This window comes from Cololabis saira, chromosome 15 (assembly GCF_033807715.1).
Source record: "Cololabis saira isolate AMF1-May2022 chromosome 15, fColSai1.1, whole genome shotgun sequence".
NCBI classification, from domain to species: Eukaryota; Metazoa; Chordata; class Actinopteri; order Beloniformes; family Belonidae; genus Cololabis; species Cololabis saira.
Genome location: NC_084601.1, coordinates 24,656,344 through 24,676,331, shown reverse-complemented (window position 1 = coordinate 24,676,331; position 19,988 = coordinate 24,656,344). Strand labels below are relative to the sequence as shown.

The window sequence follows — 19,988 nt, the reverse complement described above, 5'->3', positions numbered from 1 at the left end:
TCGAGAAAACAGTCAAAATGTCAAGATTACTGTTGAAATACAATTTCAAGAATAAAGTCGAAATTTCGAGAAGAGACTAAAAGAGAAAGAATTTCTTTGTTACTGAAGCCGATTCTGAAGTAAAGTTTCACCAGTTCATCTACAGGCCTAAGAGGCATTTTGTAAAGACAGTCACATGCGCTGTTTGTTATAGTCTCAGAAGGTTGACTTTATTTTTGAAATGTTGCCTTTTTTCTCAACATTTCAACTTTCTACTTTTTCTCCTGCCTGGCCCTACTCTTCCGTAGACTCACTTGTGCTGCCAGCCCCTAGTGGTCATTAGAGGAACCAGCTTTTCCATTTATCCACAATCGCAGATATCAACCGTGGAGGTTTCCAGGGCATCGCTGTGATCTGTGAGCCCTCACTTCCAGTTTAACCTCATTACCAACCAGCATATTGAAATACAAATTGAATACAAATTGAATACTCCTTGAGGAATTTAATCATTTTTTGTCCTAAATGTGTCTACCACATCTTGAAGGGATGTGTTCACACAGCCAGTCACCGTTGTAAAAATGTAAACAAAGCTGATTGTCTAAGTTAGCAACTGTAATTAAGGGACTGCTTAACAGCAGTCAATTGACATGTTTTTATGAGGCACAATTTCTATATATGTAAAAGTTAAAAGTTGGACAATTTTAAATGCCATGTAAACACACCATTTGACCATATGCCAAATTGACCAAATAATATGGAACTGATCAAAAAAATAAATAAATAATAAGGCAAGGCAAGTTTTTTTGTGTAACACAATTCAACACAAGGTTATTCAAAGTGCTTTACATCAACCTTAAAAGCGGCAAGACACAATTAAACAGTTAATAACAAATAAAATGATAAGAAAAGAGGTAAAATAATAGAAAGCACAAGTTGTTAAAAAGTAAGGGCAGTACAGTACAGCAGGTACATCTCATTCTTAAAATGGCAAGAATTACGTTTCTATACGGTCAAAACGTACAAAGAATGGGTCAAATACAGTATTACAAAAGTAATCTGTAACAATTCGTACGGTGAATTAAACCAATTTGACAATTCTATGCCAAATAATAATGAAATAATACATATTGTTATTACTATTGATTATTTTTATATCAAAGAAAAAAGGCCTCCGATATCAGAATCAGTATTGTTCATCCAAACGTTTCTATCTGAATTAAAACTATGTCGGTGTTCAGCAACAGCTGCTCCTCTGAGAACATTGCTGATGTTTTTTTTTCACTTGTTATCGTGCTAAAGAAACATGAACGCTCCAGACCCCCAATCTGCCTAAACAACTGCCTTTTTTATATAATTTTTTCCACACACGCACAAACACAGCGGCACTAGCTTTTCAACATTTTACTTGAGCAGAAGAAATGCCGGAGTTTCCTGTACGTGACAAAGGAGAGGGTTTGTATTCCTTGTAGCTGGAACATCCAGAGCAGCACTCAGTTACTGCCTTGTCTTGGTTTTAGTGGAAGTTAAGTAAATAACTGAGAACACGGGGGGCTGCGAGCAGCTGCCACAACAGTACGTTGTCTTTTTTGGACGTTGCCTTTACTTTTTCTTTCCCTCTTTACATTTCAGAGCTATATATTACGGAAGAGTATTAGGGCCAGGCAGGAGAAAAATAAAAATAATATTTTAGAGGAGGAAGATTTTTTTTTCATTATGCACTTCAAGAAAAAAGTCAAAATGTCGAGAATAATGTTGAAGTACAATTTTGAGAATTGTATTTCAACTTTATTCTCGAAATTTCGAATTTATTCTTGAAATTGTATTTCAACATTAATCTCGACATTTCGACTTTTTTCTTGACATTTCGACTTTTTTCTCGAATTGCACAATAAAAAAAAATTTTCCCCTCTCAAATATTTTTTCTCCTGCATGGCCCTAATAGTCTTCCGTAGTTTCCAATATTTGTATCAGTTTCCAAAAGGCTCAAAGTTTGAAACTTATTTGCATATTTGCTTGCAATTTTACAAAGTAAGACTTTCACAGGTTTGTGAATTTTTAAAGTGATCATTTCTTTGCGTGTTTTTTTTTTTTTTTTTTTGTCATGGCTAGCCTTTAGTTTTTATTGTCATAATTATTAAGTATTGTGAGGAGTTTACATAAATAGTGCTCACAGCAGGTGCGTGTCTCTCAGGTCTGGTGATGGTTTCCTGCAGAAACCAGAGGATGTAACCCCAGCTACGACCTTCCTCCTCGTCAGAAGGCGATCACGACGGCCGGCTCTTCCTCCCTGACCTTCCATGTGACCGAGGTCAGAGCCCTTCATTCATGCTGCAATGGCAAGCCTCAGCTTCCCGGGTCTCACTGTGGCGTTGCTGGTTCTGGGCCTGGTTCTGAGCCCGGGTCTGAGCAGACTGACTCCCCGAGTCTCCTTCCCCATGGGTGAGTGAGGCTTCAACACTCGGGGTTCATACATTTAAGAGTATTACAAAGGAAGAGGAGATAAAGTCAACCTCCTCCAAATGGGGACGTCCGGTATCGAGCCAACGCAACGATGATGGAAGATACTCATGCAGCACATTGTTTATTATTATTGTTTATTGTTTGTTTGCACTCGTAAAAAGGAACATTACACAGAGGAAAAAAAGTTAAGAAAAGATGTGCAGGAGAGGTCATAAAAACCCGAAGGACTTATAAGCGACTCCCCCTACTAAAAACAAGAAAAAATAAAAAACAATAATTAACAAAACCATATAAGCACAATACATAGGCCTATACAGTATAACTGATAACTCAGGGTTATACGATACTTCAGAATACAATTAAATAACTTAGAAATATATTTGAATAATGGTGAATGAAAAACACAGATATATTAAAAATCTATAAACTTTTTTCAGCTTTCATTTGAATGCAGATAATGTTGAGCATGTTTCACTTAGATGTTTTAAACTGTTCCACAGCACAACACCCTGATACATAAATGAAAATTTAGCAACTGCGGCTCTACAGAAGGGGATATGCAAATCATTCCTTATTCTTGTGGAGTATGAATGATAATAATTAAACTCAAAATAATTATGAAAATGTCTGGGTAAAGTTAACGGAGAGCATATTACTTTATACATCAGGATTCCTGTTTGATACTTCTTCACATCGTAGATTGTTGGTATTTGTAATTTTTTAAACAGAGGTGTAGATGGTGTTAAACGTCGAGAGTTGGTAACAATTCTAAGTCTATGAATAGGTTGTAAAAAAGAAGGATACGTGCTAGCCCAAATTAAATTACTATAAGAGATATGGGAATAAATTAAACTGTTGTACAAAGTTAATAAAGTGCTTATTTTTAAAAAGGGTTTAACCTTTTTATGATACCCAAGGATTTTGAGACCTTTTGGATTTTTTGAAAGACACAGGAACAGGAAACTTGAGTCCTATAGAGATTTCACAGATTTAATCAGTGAAAGAATATCCGCTCTACGATGGAAACTCGCAGTGCTACCAAAGACACAACTTCAGTTTCTACAGCCTACCTGAATCCCCTTTAAGCAGATGGACCTTCATCGTAGTGGGTTCCTTCAAGCTCTGGGTTTGTAGTTTATAGTTTATAGTTTTATTTGGATCCCCATTAGCTACAGCAAAACTGCAGCTATTCTTCCTGGGGTCCGACACATAATACACAGTACATTACAACAAAAAATTAAAAGCAAATCTAAAGAGGTAGCATATAAAAAAAGAAAGGAAAAACAGAAAAAAAAAGAAAAAATAAAGTCATTACGTTTAACATTTGGATATAAATAAAAACAATACATATTCATACATTTTATAACATCAACAAATTCAAACAATGTATCGTTATCATAGTTTGCACCAATAACCATTATTAATAAATATTAATTTCTTTATATTATATATATGTATGTATATATATATACAGTATATATATATATGTATGTATGTATATATATATATATATATATATATATATATATATACACACACACACACATACCCATATACTATCTACATTATTTATTTATTTAATAATAATTAAATAAGTTTTATATGTATCTATTCAAGAGATGTTTCTTTACTAACAATTTGAATTATTTTATGTTCATAGTTTGCTTAAAGTGTTTGGGAAGTGGGTTCCATGCAGACGTAGCTCTACATCACCCTTCTTTTACCATAGTTGCAGTGAAAAATGACCTCTGAGAGCATGTCTTGTGCTGTAGCTATGATTTTCTGAACTGTAACATAATTTTTTGTATAGAATTTGCGGGGTTTTTGATATGGATACATTTCTTACAAATATTAATAAAGTAATCTTTCTCTTACCATTAACCAGCTGATATTTCTATGCATTTTAAATACATTTGTTCTGATGTTAGATTCGTCACGGCCCGCTGGCCACGGCTGGCTACCGCTAGTGCGTCTGGTTTCTGGTTCCAGAGGTGTAATCCCTGCGGTAACTGTTGTTCAATGACAGGTAGTCCTGGGAGACGGCTGACCTTCTTCAGCAGCCGGGAGGTCAGCAACACCACCACGCTGCTTCTCAGCACAGATGGAGGAAGTCTGTACGTCGGAGCCCGAGATGCCGTGTTGGCATTGGATGTTAGCAGCAAGGACTCCTTTGTTTTGAGGAACAAGGTGAGGGGGACGATCACGCTTGACCGGCAGCCATCAAAATGACAATTATTTGCAGCTTTTTATTTCTGTTTGAGACGATTGAGCGTGAAACTGCACTGGTCTTTTGAATTTGACTCGGCTCTTTCAGCTGGACTGGAGGCCTCCAGAAAAAGACCTTGAACAATGCTCCATGAAGGGAAAGAAAATGGCAAGTGGAACATTTCAGCATTCATGCAAATACCACAAATGTGGTGTGAACCGATAACCTTCAAGTTTCATTCACACCTGTCAGCTGTACGTTTTGATTTCCTGATAAGTCTAAATTTCTGACGTCTGTGTTTCTAAGGCTGACTGCTCCAATTTCATCCGTGTCCTGGAGTTCTTGAACAGCACCCACCTGTATGCCTGTGGAACGTTTGCCTTCAGTCCACGCTGCACCTACGTCGTAAGTTTGTCTGCAAAGTATCTCACTGGCCACGGTTGCATGATGTTTTTTAATACAGAATTAATTATTCAGAATTAAACTATTTTCCTTCAAGTTTACATAGAAATAGTAATTCCGAATTGAGGTTTACATGGAAAACACGTTTGATCGGCTTTATCCAATTCCTCTTAAGGTCTGGGGGTTGGGAAGGTTCTGATTGGATAGGGGAGCGGACCGGAAGTTACGCCTACCGGAAGAAAAACAAACTTGTAGCTTAGCCGCTACAACTTTGAATAGATCACCATTTTTATGTTTCCTGCCATCTGTTCTTTTAATTATTTCCAGTTCCTTCAAGCAATTTATTAAATAAATCGTCTCTGCTCTTGACCACCGTTTACTGTGTGCTGCCATCTTGAAAGACTAATTAATTTAAAGCAGAATGAGTGTTCGCGGAATTATTCTATTCAAATTTAAAATCGGAATAAACCAGCCACTTACTTCGGAATTACGTTTAATTCGGAATGGCCATTTTTATTCGGAATTAGGTTTTTACATGGTCATTTTTAATCATTTTAAATCTGATTTAATTTTAATTCTGAATTAAAGAGGAATTAAACTTCCCATGTAAACGCACTCACTGTTTATTTACTTGAGTGTTCAAGAACCTACTTTTGTTTTCAAAACCTGGACAAAAACCTAGAAAACTGAGGGAGTATTTATGCTTTGCACATGGCCAGTATTCATGAAGGGCAGAGCAACCGGGACTATTTTGTTTTATTAATTTGTTTATTTGAAGCCTCAAGTTTGGTACTTTGTCACCACCAAACATATTTTAAATTTTTCACGTAACAAAATAACATATTTGAACCATTTTTCAGACAACAAAATAACATTTGAGCAATTTTTCAGACAATAAAATAACATGTTTTGTTGATGAGAAAATATGTTTCTCTATTTTTCTTATTTTTGTGAGGGGGGATATATATTGTTTTTCAGCACTACCTTGTTCTCTATAGCTGATATAACATGAATTACTCCTATGTGGGATCAATAAAGTTCTTATTTTTGCCATCTGAGAAAATTAAATATATTATATTTGGTGCCTAACTGTTTCCCAAGTATATTAGTGTGTGTGTGAATGAATAAATGAGACGTAAAACGTACATTTCTTTGTAGAAAGGCCCTTTATGAAAATAAGTCCATTTACTAGTATAAGTTTACAGCGCAGTCTTGCACATCCAATATGACGGCGTCGTTGACGTATCGCAGCAGCGGGCAAAAGCACTCGATGTGGTGTCTACGTACATATGTCTATGGTACAGTGCGCTTTATAGAGCATATGCCCCAAGGTCATCTTGAGGTTGGAGCAGTTGAACAATAATCAGGCTCCACCTGAAGATACAGTTAACATTTCCATTTATCTCTATGGTCAAAAAACTTCCTTTTTTTTTATCCACATTTCTGCGTAGAACCTGGAGACTTTAACAATGAGCCTCAGCCCTGATGAAGGAAGAGGCCGCTGCCCCTACGACCCCTACCAGCGCAACACTGCCATCATCGTGGGTAAGGACAAAGGACATAACACATCGGCTACTTATTACTGCGAGGAATCAGCAAAAAATAACTTGGCTAGTTTAGGTACGTTCAGCTCTGTGTGACGGGTGAAATACATACCCGCAAAACAAGAAAATGTTTGAATTTTCATCTTGAAACTCTTGACGATTAAATGACTCACCATTATTTGCTAAGTTATTAACTGTATCACAGTTAATAACTACAATCACAACTTCATAAAATCCACTTTTTTCACATAAAATCCACTTTTTTCACATAAAACTTGAATTTTATGTTGTAAAACTACAAACCTCATGGATTTTTTTGCAGAAAATTACAAACACAACTTTTTTTGGCATTTAATATGAACTTTTGAAAGTGTACACATTTCTTTTCTTTCATAAAGTTGCGACTTTTTGTTTTGAAACTAGAAATTGAACAAAACTATAACTTTTGATTTGAAATCAAGACATAAGGGTACAATATCAAGATATGCAATGTTCATACATTTGAGACCAGGTCTAAAAAGATCAGCGACCATTTTTCAAAAGTTGTTTTTATATTCTATCTTGAAACCTCCAGAAAATTCTTATCCAAGCTTCTCCTGGAGTCTCGGTGAGCAGTGTGACTGCTGACATGAATAGGCCGTCACAACGATACTCCTTAAAAATGTTTTTAAGAAATTCTTTAGTTTTTATTTATTGTTTTTTTTCTTCTTTTTTAAAGATTTTTTTTGTGGCTCTAGTGGCTCTTTATTCAAGTTGCAGACAGGAAGGGGTTAGAGGCAAGGCAAGTTTATTTATATAGCACAATTCAACACAAGGTAATTCAAAGTGCTTTACATCAACATTAAAAGCGGCAAGACACAATTAAACAGTAAATGACAAATAAAATGAAATAAAATGATAAGAAAAGAGGTAAAATAATAAAAAGCACAAGTTGTTAAAAAGTAAGGGTAGTACAGTACAGCAAGTACACATAACATTCTTAAAATGGCAAGAATTCCGTTTCTATACGGTCAAAACGTACAAAGACCGGGTCAAATACAGTATTACAAAAGTAATCTGTAACAATTTGTGCGGTGAATCAAACCAATTTGTCAATTCTATGCCACAATGCCTGCATTCAGGGCTTATCCATCACTAGTGTAACTTTGCGCGGTTTTCAATAGTCATAAGTATTTAATTTAAAAGTATGCTTAAATAACAAATAAAATGATATAAAATGAGAAAATGTACAGATACATACACACATATACAGTGTGTGTATATATATATATATATATATATATATATATACACACACATACCCATATACTATATACATTATTTATTTATTTAATAATAATTAAATAAGTTTTATATGTATCTATTCAAGAGAGGTTTCTTTCCTAATAATTTGAATTCTTTTATGTTCATAGTTTGCTTAAAGTGTTTGGGAAGTGGGTTCCATGCAGACATAGCTCTGTACATCACCGTTCTTTTACATAGCATAGCGGTGGTAACTTATTTTCGTCAAGTAATGATTGTTTTCGTGTTGCCCTCAAGTATTAAGTGAGGACTTGTGCTATTTCTTAGACGGAGAACTATACACCGGTACCGTGGCAGACTACAGGGGGAACCGGCCAGTCATCTCCAGACACCTCGGTGAGGGCAAACGCGTCGACCTGAAGCTGGACGACACGTTAGGATGGCTGGAGGGTGAGTGTGCTGTATCAGAGCAGCTGAAAATACACCATTATCCACAATAGTGCACATTTGTTCTCCATAATCCAGCTTGGGTTTTGTGTCCATTATAGAGGGTATGCATTGACGTCACTTCCCCACTGGACCAGACCCCTTACTCTCACTGAGTGGCAAAAACAGCTGCAACTAGTGGAGAAGACGGGATAACAGCCGATTATCAGCTTAAATTAAAGGCAGTTGGACTTGACAGTGACCCTTACAGTTACCCCAAGAACCAGTGGTCCATGGACATTAATATTTGTCCACGATTCGAGTTTCCTGATATTTATAGGTACTTAATTTCTACGCTGGGATAAATACACGAAGCAAAGCTTGAAGGCATACAAACATCTTGACGCTTGGTTCTACTTCAAGGCAGGATTTGTTGGTGAAATTAAAGTGATGAGGACACCGAACTTTATGATTTGACCGTTTAACGTTAGCTACCCAAAAATCCAACATTACCTGATACAAAATGGGAACCGCAAATCCACGATTCGGTGCCTGGAATCCAGTTGTTTCTGCGAATCGCAGCGATCCATTTGTCTTTCTTAAGCTTATTTTTCAGCAGTCTGTAAAACGATAACTCTGATTTCTTGCTAAATCTATGAGTACAGTCTATCGCACAACAGCTCTTTCCATTTGAGATGTTTTCCAGTTGCTCAAACTGAAAGTTTACGCTGCCGCTCAGTCTTTCTGCCGCTCAGTCTTTCTGCCACTCAGTGGGTGTAACCCGCTGTGAAGTCGCATCTGTGACGTCATGCGCATTCCCTCTATTGACTGAACAACCATTTTCGTCCCATCATGAACATGAGTTGATTTAGTAGTTGCTTTATCACTCGCGGTATGAAGATTCATTTCACCTGACTGGAATGAAAACTTTTAAAAAACAACCATATGGATATCTTCCCTGAAGAGATGTTTTTATTTGGTCCACTTGTCCTCACCTGGGCTCACGATGGATCCATAACAAGCTGAGCAGACGGGCTGCTCCGTGTGGCCACGGTTTGACACGTATTTCTAGTTTTTACAGCTTCATTCATGAAATATCATGACTTTGTTCCCGTGAAGCTATGATGGGATTCTCATTTCTCTTCTGCTAAATACACTTATGACATTTTTTCATAAAATATGTTTCTCATAAAGAAATAAATAAACTCTCATGGTTTTTTTCTCGTAAAATTACCTTTCTTTCCACATGGTTTGTTTTTATTCTCATAAAATTTACTTTTTTATTGTAAAATTACAACATTGTTTCACATACGACCACAAAGTTAATGTCAAAATATTACAGCTCTTTTGTAAAAGAACAACTTTATTCTTAACGTTTGAGTCATAAAGTTTTGGCTTTATTCTTTAAATTTAGTCAAATGTTCTTGTGCAGTTGTGATTTGTTTTTAATCATATTTCATTGCCTTTCTTGTAAAATCACAACTAAGGAACTCATTTGGACTTATTCTTGTTATATCACAATTTTAGCTTTTTTGTTTAATCTGAATTTTTTTATTTCATTTTTTTTTCTTTTGCAAAAGAACTTAGAACTTTAGAACTCACGTAGTCGTCATGTTATGTCTGTAGTAGGGCTGGGGATCGATTCAAATGTCAAGAATCGATTCAATTCAAATTCTTAAGATTAAGAATCGATTTTCAAGATTTGATTTGATTCGATTCCAATATCGATTTGGGTTAGTGTTATTAAAAATGTTTTTTCAGCTGTTGCATGATTTATATGACTGTAGTTATGCAATATATTAATACTAGTATTATATTAAGATTCAACAGCAAGTATTGGCAGCTAATGATGCTGTAAGGACCAATCAGCTCCCAGAATGCTGATATAACTGCTTTCAGAAACATCGTGTGGCAGAATTACCAAACAGATCCAGGGCAGCAAACAGACGTATGAAATCGCTTTTATTTTTTACGAGAATTTGGTTTTTAGCATTTTTTGCAAATGTAACCCCAAGTCAGTATATAAAGCAAAGAAATATAGACAATGCAATTATAACTGAAAACTTTAATGTTTTCATACTTTTAAACATATTTAAAGGCAAAAACATGGCACCAGTTATTCTTGTGTCCAATAACACATTCCTTTTTTGGGCATAAACAAAAAAATACCAAAAGTTGTAATGTAATAATGAAAAAAATAATCGATCTTTAGACATACGAATAGATTTTTAGGAATGAATGAAAATCGATTTAGAATCAGAAAATCTATTTTTTTTTTCAACATGGGCCTACTCTGCAGTTGTTCAGAGGTTCATCGTCAGCTACTTTGTGGTGTTTCTGCTGTTTTGGCCACAGATCCGACCTTCATCAGTTCCAGCTTCATTCCACAGGAGGAGAAGGTCTATTTCTTCTTCAGTGAAGTGGGCAGAGAGTACAACTTCATCGACAGGTTCATGGTGTCCCGTGTGTCTCAGATCTGCATGGTGAGTGTTGAGCAACGGGCGTCATCTACAAACACCAACTTCCTTCAGGGCTGCGTCGCCTAATTTCTGCCTGATTTTGTTTTCTTCTTCTTCTTGTTCTTCAGAGTGACATTGGAGGTCAGCGGACTCTCCAGCGGCGATGGACCACGTTTGCCAAAGCTCAGCTTTTGTGCCAGGCCGACGGTGAGCTGCCCTACAACGTCCTCCAGGACATGGACGTCCTCGCACCCGCAGAAGGAGCTCCAGCAGATGACACACTCTTCTACGGCATCTTCACCTCGCAGTGGTCAGTATTCAAGGTTCTCCTCAGTTGTCACTGGCATGGTTCCCACCCGCTGAATCACATTTGTTTGTCCTTTATTGTCACTGAGATAAAGGATCTGATCACACGTTGTGGCAAGTTGATGCAGAAAATCAGTTAAAGGAGCTTGAGGCTCCTTTTAAGAAATGAGACTCTCTAGCGTCACCCTTCACCACGACGGCCGTTGGGGGTACTGCAGCCAACAGTGAAGCCGGCACGGGAGAACGGGGAGAACCTGCATGCAGCGTCATGTGATGTCACATCCGCAGCCCAGCGCGGGAAATTCGGGACCGAATTGCAGCACATTTTGCAGCACACAGCCTGTTCAAGGCAAAGGAGAGATACACTAGAGGGCTCATTCATTTGGGTTTGGAACGCTTCATCTGACATTATTACTAGAAAACTTAAAACGTATACGAATTTTTTTCATAAATCTTGCCACAATCCGGCCTCAAGCTCCTTTAACTCTAAGGAGTTCACATTACCTGAAACACTTCTCACGTCAATTTTGTAAGAGGACCATCTGTAACTTATAAAGTGCATTTATTTTCTTTGTCATATTGTTTAAGCACCATTGAACACCGTGAAAACTAAAAAAGGAAATGAGAGGAAAATCTCAATGAATATTTGTCATGACAGACAGCAGATTTATACATATTCAAATAAATGAAAGTCAATTAGGCTACATTAACCTCTAAACATTACTTTCTTTAGTTACACAAATTAAACAGATAGGCTACAAATTTAAATCCTATAACCTGTTACTCCTTTTCAAAATACAAAATACAAATGTCCTAGTAATTGTAGTGAATAATAATCAGACTTAATGGGGAGAGAGGATCTTCAACCAAGTTTGGGGCTCGTTTTTGACATTAATAGAGGGGATGTCTGATTAATTATGTGGCACTTTAATTAATAGAAGTGATTGGTCAATTTTAAGGGTCAAATGTACATTAGATGTAAGGTATATGTTTGTTTTTTTGTTTTTCTTTTGCTTCTTCTATATGTTTTTATTTAAAAGAAGACAGTGAACATCATGTATGTTTATAATTTTGTGATGATATATTTGTTCTGTCGCAAAAATATTAAATAAAAAAAACAAAAAAAAAAAAACATCCTTAACCCGCCTTTCCAGTGAACGGAACAGCTTGGTTTGGGTCAGTTCAAGTCAGTACGGCTCAGTTCAGGCCAGGAGCATATTGCACTGAAGTTACAATCGTTGTGTGCTTATTGTTTTTAGAGCCACCTTAAAGGAGCATGAGGCTCCTTTTAAGAAATGAGACTCATTAGCACCACGACGGCCGTCTGGGGTACTGCAGCCAACAGCGAAGCCGGCACGGGAGAACGGGGAGAACGCACATGCAGCGTCATTTGACGTCACATCCGCAGGACAGCGCTGGAAATTCCGGTCACACTTGCAGCACATTTTGCAGCTGAGAGATACGCTAGAGGGATCATTCTTTTTGGTTTGGAACGCTTCATCTGACATTATTACTAGAAAACTTAAAACGTATACAAATTTTTTTTATAAATCCTGCCTCATGCTCCTTTAAGGGTAGTGTACTGTACCCCAGTGTACCCCAATAGACGGGTGATGGTCTAGGTATTAGGTATTGTGGAGGGCTTTCCAACTTTCGACCACTGAAACCTAAAAAAATGTGTGCCGTACGGTACCGACCCTAACTGGTATTTTGAATATTAAAAATGTAATGTATGATCTGTAGAGGCAGTCTCATTGGTGACATATTTATTTAATATTTGTCTTCCTTCAACCAGGTCGGTCAACTCTGGACGGTCGGCGGTGTGTTCGTTCCGTCTGACTGACATTAAATCCGTTTTCTCCGGAAACTACAAAGTCCTGAACAGAGACACGTTACAGTGGAGCTCCAGGGTTCAGGAGAAGGTTGCAAATCCAGGAGAGGTAAACGGACACAAGCATCATGAAATGAAACTGGTACAAGGGTCTTCATTGGCTCTTTAAAGTCAAATACTCAGTCATTGCTTCCCAATCTGGAGACTTCACACAACTTCAAATAATGTCGACTTACAACTCACAATTTTTAATTAAAAAAAAAAGATAGACATAGACAGTTACTGTAGCGATGAGGAGTTTTTAAATGTATTTATTATTCTTTATTTCATTCATTAAAATAAAAACAAAACAGTTCAATATAATTACAACAAATCTCTTTCCTTGAATGAAAGTGAACAGAAAGAAGACTAAGCTTATTTTATCTTTCCCTTTTTCCTGAGAAATCAAATTTCAATTAACGTAATAATAAAAAAATAAATAAAAAAAATTACAAAGTACGCAATTTAAAAAAAAAACACTTTCCAATAAACGTAATTTAAACAAAACCAAGACTACAACAAAGTAGTCTTGCAGGTCTGCAAAGTGGTACATGGCGATGAGCAGTAGCTGCTTTGGTGGCCCTTCAGAGAAATCCTTCATAAATGTTCTAGTTTCATTAAGTATCATTTCATGCAGTGGAAGTGAACCTGCTCTGTTTTTCTGGTCGTAGTGTGGCCTGCACAACGCATCGGATAACGCCCTGCGCTTCGTCAAAGAAAACTTTCTGGCAGAAGAAAGTGTCCGGCCGGTGGGAAGAAGCCTAACCATGGTGTCGACTGAACACGCCTACAGCCACCTGAGTGTCCAGAGAGTCCAGGCGGCCAACGGGAGGCTCTACACGGTCCTGTTCCTGCTGACAGGTGGGCAGACGCCACACGGCATGCTGGGAGAAACCCAGCACAGCATTTCAGGAGAAACACCCCAGACCCACGGTCAAGCACAGGGATGGAGTGGTCATGATATGGGGGGGTTCAGAACAGATGACAAACAATTATTCTGACTCTTATGATTGTTTTTTCACAAAACAACAACATTGGATGAAGATAAGAGTTACCAGCCTTTTCATATGACTGCATCCAATGCTAGCATGTTTCATAAACCTGGATGGGAAGTTCTCATCAAAACACTGATGTCTTGATCCTGAACAAAAGAGACTAATTTCTAGCATTTACACCCTTATCAACTCTTCCCTTGATAACCCAGTGTTGGGCCCCAAGGATTCTTGGAAGCAAGAGCTGGGAGTTACGTTACCTGATGATTACTGGGAACAAGAATTACAGTTGGTTCATTCCTCCTCAATCTGTGCGAGGCACGGCCTACTGCAATGTAAAGTAGTGCACAAAGTTCACTACACTAATTTGAGACCATCTCGAATTTATCCCAATGCAGCTGACTCCTGTAACAGGTGCAAACAATCCCCAGCTGACCATTCTCATATGTTCTGGTCGCGTCCCAGGCTTGCCACATTCTGGTCGGAAATCTTTAAAACTCTTAGCACAGCATATAACACAACTCTCACCCTCCATCTCATAGTAGGTGGGTGGAAGAAATTTTACTGGTCATGAGTCTTGAGAAGCTTAGATTTTCCCTCAATGGCTCCTTACATTCATTTGAAAGGACCTGGAGACTCTGCTAATACGCCATTAAGTCGTATTGAGTCTTTGACATCTCTGTGTTGATGTGCTGACTGAGCCCCCCATCTATTTAATTGTATTAATTAACCCCCCCCCTTTTTTTCTTTTTCTTCTTCTTATTTTTATTTATGTTTTTTTTTTTTTTTTCTCTTTACACTTGGTTGTTTTTCTTGTCTATGGGTTTGTTGTGAGTGCTGGGGTAGGGATGGGAATGTGGGAGGGATATAAAAAGGATTGAAGTATTCCCTGTTATATTGCTGTACTACTGTTGTATCTTGTGAAACTACTTAAACTAAAAAAACTAAACTAAAAAAAAAAACACTGATGTTTCTGAAGTATTTTGTCACAAAATACTTCAAAAACATCAAAACATCAAAATGTTTGTGTCTTTTTTTTCTGTCTTACAGAAGCCGGTCAGTTGCACAAAGCAGTGCTGCTGCAGAGCGGGGCCCACATCATCGAGGAGGTCCAGATCTTCGAGCCGCCGCGGGCCGTCAGGAGTCTGAAGCTCTCCAGTCCCAAGGTGAGACCTGAGACCTGAGACGGCAGAGTCACAGACCTAAACTAATCATAGATCCATGGCAGTCCATAACTGAAACAGTTTTTGTACATTTAAATTTATTCTTATATGGAGAACATATTGACGAGGTACTGTTTATCTAAGTTGAGTGATTTTACGGATTTAACGCAGAACCATAATTCAGCCTTAAATGGTTTATAAATGATCTATTGGATTATTTTGTTTCTTTTAGTAGGCCTACACTGTAGATGACACTCAGTATCACACTTAGTACTATATCACTTTAAATATTAAGTGTAAATAAACATGCCAGGCTGACAATGGGATGATGGAAACAACACTGCTGCAACTGTGCAGCTCTTTGACCTTTTATGTGTTGCTTCTCTGTGTGGCCAGTAGGGGCAGTTGCTGACTTTGCAAAATATTAATTGAAAGATTTTTCTGCAAGTTTGTTAATCTGTTGTTCTGCTTCCATGGTCTTAATCCCTGTGGATTACAATCTAACTACAACAAAAAGTTATTGCATTTAGTTTTACAAGTGTATTTGTAATGACAGGGAAGAACATGGAATAAGTTTATAGTGGGTGTGTGAATGATCAATAATCATAATGCTTAGGGCCCCATGGAGGCCGGCCCTGATCAGAACTACATGTGGGAGTGAAATAATCTCCCGCTGCTGTCGGAGTGGCTGAACTCCGGTGTGTTTGGTCTGCATGCAGGGTGTGATCTATGTCGGCACGTCAGACGGGGTGGTGAAGATCCCCACAGCCAACTGCTCTTTCTACTGGACCTGCGCTCAGTGCGTTCTGTCCCGGGACCCGTTCTGTGGCTGGGACCCGGTCAGCAGGGCCTGTGTGGAGGTCTCTGGGAGCCAAACCACTCTGTGAGTACCGCTCTGCTCAACCATGAAAGAACACATGAGTCACCAGGGAATGATGGTGGTCGTCGGTGAAATTTAGATCTGATATTTGCATCTTTTTCCTTTAAATGATTCCCAGAGGCCGATGAAATGTTACACCGTTCCAGCAGCAGATAAAAGCTGCTAGGAAAGAAGAACTGCCTTTGTTCAAACAAACTAAACATTTGAATCACAAACATCTCTAATGGCATCCCCTTTAACTACCGTATTGGCCCGAATATAGGACGACCCAGATTATAAGACGCCCCCCTCTTTTTCAAGACTCAAGTTAGAAAAAAGACTTTTTAAACACCAAATTCAATTTTTATACAGAAAATAATTACAGTACATCTGAAACATATGATTATAACAATATATTCGAGAGAAAAAGCATGTTATTTTGTCCCGTTCAAATCATCATCTTGAAGTTTGCATCATAACTTCTCCTCAGCTGCCGGTTTACCTGCCGATCTTCCACCCACTTTTCTCCAGATTGTCGCTATGTTTCTCCATTTTCTGTTATCTCTTCTCTTATTTTCTTCTCTTTTCTTTCTTGTCACTATTTTTTTTTTTTCTTCTTCGGGACAGGGGTTTGCTTTGGCCTGGGGAATTAAGTTCAGGATTGGCTTTAAAGATATTTGGTGCCATCTAGCGTTGTGAATGGGTATAATGTCTAGACCCCGAATGTAACGACCCCCACTTTTTCAGTCTTATTTCAATGCAAAAAACACCGTCTTATATTCGGGCCAATACGGTAATAGTTCTTATCTTGAGAGGGGGTTGATACTAGGGGCTCTGTTGGGAGTTCTTCCCAGCTTCTCTGTTACCGGTTACTCTCCTGTCGTCAGGAACCAGGATGTCGATGGAGGGAACGTGGAAAAGACGTGCAACGGCGTTTCATTGACACACAGGACCAAATTCAGCCTGAGCAAACTGCCCACAGGTAGGAGGCCGCCTCACAGACGCTGATCATGCTGCATGTCCATTAACAGGCTTTCCTCATCAAAGACTAAAAACCTTCTGAGAATCGGAATCGAATCGATTCTTGACATCTGGGGCCAATCCCAATACACCCCCTACTTTCTACCGATAGCCCTAAAAATTAAGCTACAGGCGTAGGGCCCTTGTAATCATCCCTAGAGATTGGGACACCACTCGTTACTTAACTGCGTGGTCACTTTCGGGTACGTAAGCGACTGCGTAGTTACGTTTGCACATACGTCACACCATATCAGGAAGCCGAGAGGAAGCAGGCTAGAAGCTGTTTTAATTTCCGCTGTAGCGCTGTTAATATGCCACTTTATTAAGTTTTAATATTTTTTCAGGCGTAAAAGTAACCGTTAAGATCCCCAACCTGGGCTCAGTTTATCCAAATAACACCTGTTAAGAAATTTGATCCCAAGTTTTCGGGATGAGAACAGCCTGTCGGCTCGGGAGCTGATTTATGGTTCCACGTTAAATCGACGCAGATCCTACGGCGTAGGGTACGGCGTACGCCACGCGTCACCGCGTAACCTACGCCGTAGGCTCTGCGTTGGTGTAACGCGGAACCGTAAATCAGCCTTTATTCTGGCGAGGTTTGAAAAAGACTTCACAACAACGGGCAAACGAGTGATTATATACATTCACTGAGTGAATATTATGAAAGTAAAATATACATTTCGCGCTAGAAATGTAATCAAAATGCATTTTTATGCAGAAACTAACTCAAAATATTGATTTTATTCACTAAAAAATAAAAAATGTCCGCCATGTTGTTTTTTTTTTAATTCAGTCTGCAAATCATGACGTAAAGCATTCTGGGAAATTTTTCTAGCCCTAGATCAGCTAGTGAGCATCTGAAAACCCTCGCTCTGTAGGGCTAGATTGATATCCACTAGCCCTCGTTTTCCCCACTCCCCCTAGGTGAAAAGAGGAATTGGGACACCACTAACCTCACGGGAACGTGCAAAATTTAGGGGTAGGGCTGAAAAGTAGGGGTAGTGGGAGTATTGGGACACTTGAATGGATCCCCAGCCTGGTGTTCAGCATGCTGGTGTGTTTCTGCTCAGACTGGTGCTGGTTCTGGTTCTTCAGCTGTGGTCTGTGTTTCAGCTTCATGTCCTGCAGGTGAGCTGGTCTCCGTGTCTCTGAACGAGGTGGTCCGGCTCGGGTGCCCGGCGGCGTCGCGGCTGTCCCGCCAGCAGTGGGAGCGTCCCAACAGCCGGCTGTCCTCGGACCTGTACCTGCACCTGGACGACGGAGGCCTGAGCTTCGTGGCCACGCCGGCCACGCTGGGCCACTACCTGTGCCTGTCCACAGAGAACGGCTACCGCCACCCCACCGCCATCTACCACGTCAGACAGAGGAGCAGCCCCGCCGTTCAGACTCCAACCAGCCCTAACACTCGAGTCCCCACCCAGGCTGGACCCAGACCTGGGCTGCTCACCCCCGCGGGGACGGGGACGGGGACGGGGACTCGCACACCAGGCTCAGGAGTGTCCACCGGGAACACTTTCATCACCACGAGACAGGTCACCCCAAACGTGACCGCATGGACGGAGGAGTCTGAATGGTTTGGCTCCGGTTTCCGTGACAGCGACACGCTGCTGTCGTCCCGATGCCCCTCCTACGGGAAGGAGCTGGTGGCGGTGTCGGTTCTGCTGGTGCTGTGCTTCAGTCTGCTGCTGACCACGACTCTGTACGCCGTCCGACTGCGCTGCCGCCGTCGAACCGCACCCCAAACAGAAACGCCCGTTAGAGACAGGAGGACCCCCGAAGAGCAGGCGGCCTTACGGGGGAACCAGCTTCCCAGCAAAAGCAGCAGCGAGGCGCTGGGCAGGGGGCATGCTAGCGGGCTCGTGTGTAACGGGACTCTCACGGGCTCCAGAGAACATCTACCCAACACCCCCATCTAGTGGAGAAAAACTGTTCTTCAAATACTCCGTTGTGTTTACATGTACTAGGTCTTAATGCTGAATTATGGTTCTGCGTTAAATCAACGCAGAGCCTACGCCGTAGGGTACGTCCACATTGGAGGGTTTTCAAGCATGAATCGCCTTTTCTTTTCTCCGGAAAAGAACGCAACTCCCTAGCGCTCTGGGGGGGTACTGCACCGCGGCGAAATGGAGAGACGGAGAAATCCGAAGGGTTCATGACAACGTCTCTTCAACAGCGTAGGCTCTGCGTTGGTTTAACGCAGAACCATAAATCAGGCTTTAGGTCGATCCAGCCTAGCCCGTTCTTCAGGTACAGGTTCAGAAGTTCGTACTTCCTCTTTTAATCCTGTTCTTTTTCAGCTAAATCATGAAGCTGTTTTATTGTAGTGAGTCCTGGCATCAGGAAGATACACCTCAGACAAAAAAAACCTGCAACAGTTTTTTCACAAAACCAAAAAGTCCTGTAGCTCCAAACAAGCCCAGGTCATCAACCCTCCCCCGCCGTGCTTGGCAGTGGCTGCGAGAGGGTTTCTGCTGCTGTTTAGTCTTAACATCCAGCACCATGTTGGGAGAAACCAAAGGATACAGATCTTGAGGCCTTATTTTTAATGTTTTTGAACATAGAAAAGATTGTATAAAAAGAGACGGTACAAATGTTTATACATGACTATGTTCTTAGGAAATATTCTGATGAAACACCAGCGAATAAATTCAGTCCAGTTCATTTATATCCTGAGAGGGAAACTATGTGATGTAGGCAGGAGTTATGTAATGTCAGCATAAGTTTTGTAAAGCCACAGTCATGTGTTTTTAAAGGATATGTTAACATTCTGGAACTTACTGAAGAAACGTGACAGAATCATAAATTCTACACTGCTGTTTCCTTTGACCGGACTGCACGGATGCAGCGCCGGCGCCGCCGGGGCGTCGTCCTCCGTATCCCGTCACATTTGGTCAAATTGTGGAGTCAATTTTTGTTTTTTTTTCAAATTTTCATGTTTTTTTCTAATAATTTGAGTTACTGAAGTAAATTTCTATGGATTTTTACGTTTTGAAGTTAAAATGTCTTTGCTAGCAAATTTGTGAGTCCATAAAGTCAACATTTTGTTTTCAAAAAATTGAA

The 19,988-nt window shown here is 39.6% G+C and overlaps 1 protein-coding gene across 2 annotated transcripts in view; it reads left to right on the top strand.

Moving 5' to 3' along the window:
• The window catches only part of sema4ab (sema domain, immunoglobulin domain (Ig), transmembrane domain (TM) and short cytoplasmic domain, (semaphorin) 4Ab), a 26,320-nt gene extending 6,332 nt beyond the window's left edge, over nt 1-19,988 (top strand). For both annotated transcript variants that reach the window (XM_061741153.1, XM_061741154.1), the window contains exons 2-15: nt 2,171-2,418; nt 4,466-4,626; nt 4,754-4,813; nt 4,952-5,050; nt 6,499-6,592; nt 8,161-8,283; nt 10,615-10,742; nt 10,847-11,028; nt 12,820-12,964; nt 13,566-13,755; nt 14,937-15,052; nt 15,769-15,932; nt 16,796-16,890; nt 18,042-19,988. In XM_061741153.1, the coding sequence (XP_061597137.1) occupies nt 2,313-2,418; nt 4,466-4,626; nt 4,754-4,813; nt 4,952-5,050; nt 6,499-6,592; nt 8,161-8,283; nt 10,615-10,742; nt 10,847-11,028; nt 12,820-12,964; nt 13,566-13,755; nt 14,937-15,052; nt 15,769-15,932; nt 16,796-16,890; nt 18,042-18,844 (2,466 nt within the window). In that variant the 5' untranslated portion in view covers nt 2,171-2,312 and the 3' untranslated portion in view covers nt 18,845-19,988. The remainder of the gene's footprint in view (nt 1-2,170; nt 2,419-4,465; nt 4,627-4,753; nt 4,814-4,951; nt 5,051-6,498; nt 6,593-8,160; nt 8,284-10,614; nt 10,743-10,846; nt 11,029-12,819; nt 12,965-13,565; nt 13,756-14,936; nt 15,053-15,768; nt 15,933-16,795; nt 16,891-18,041) is intronic.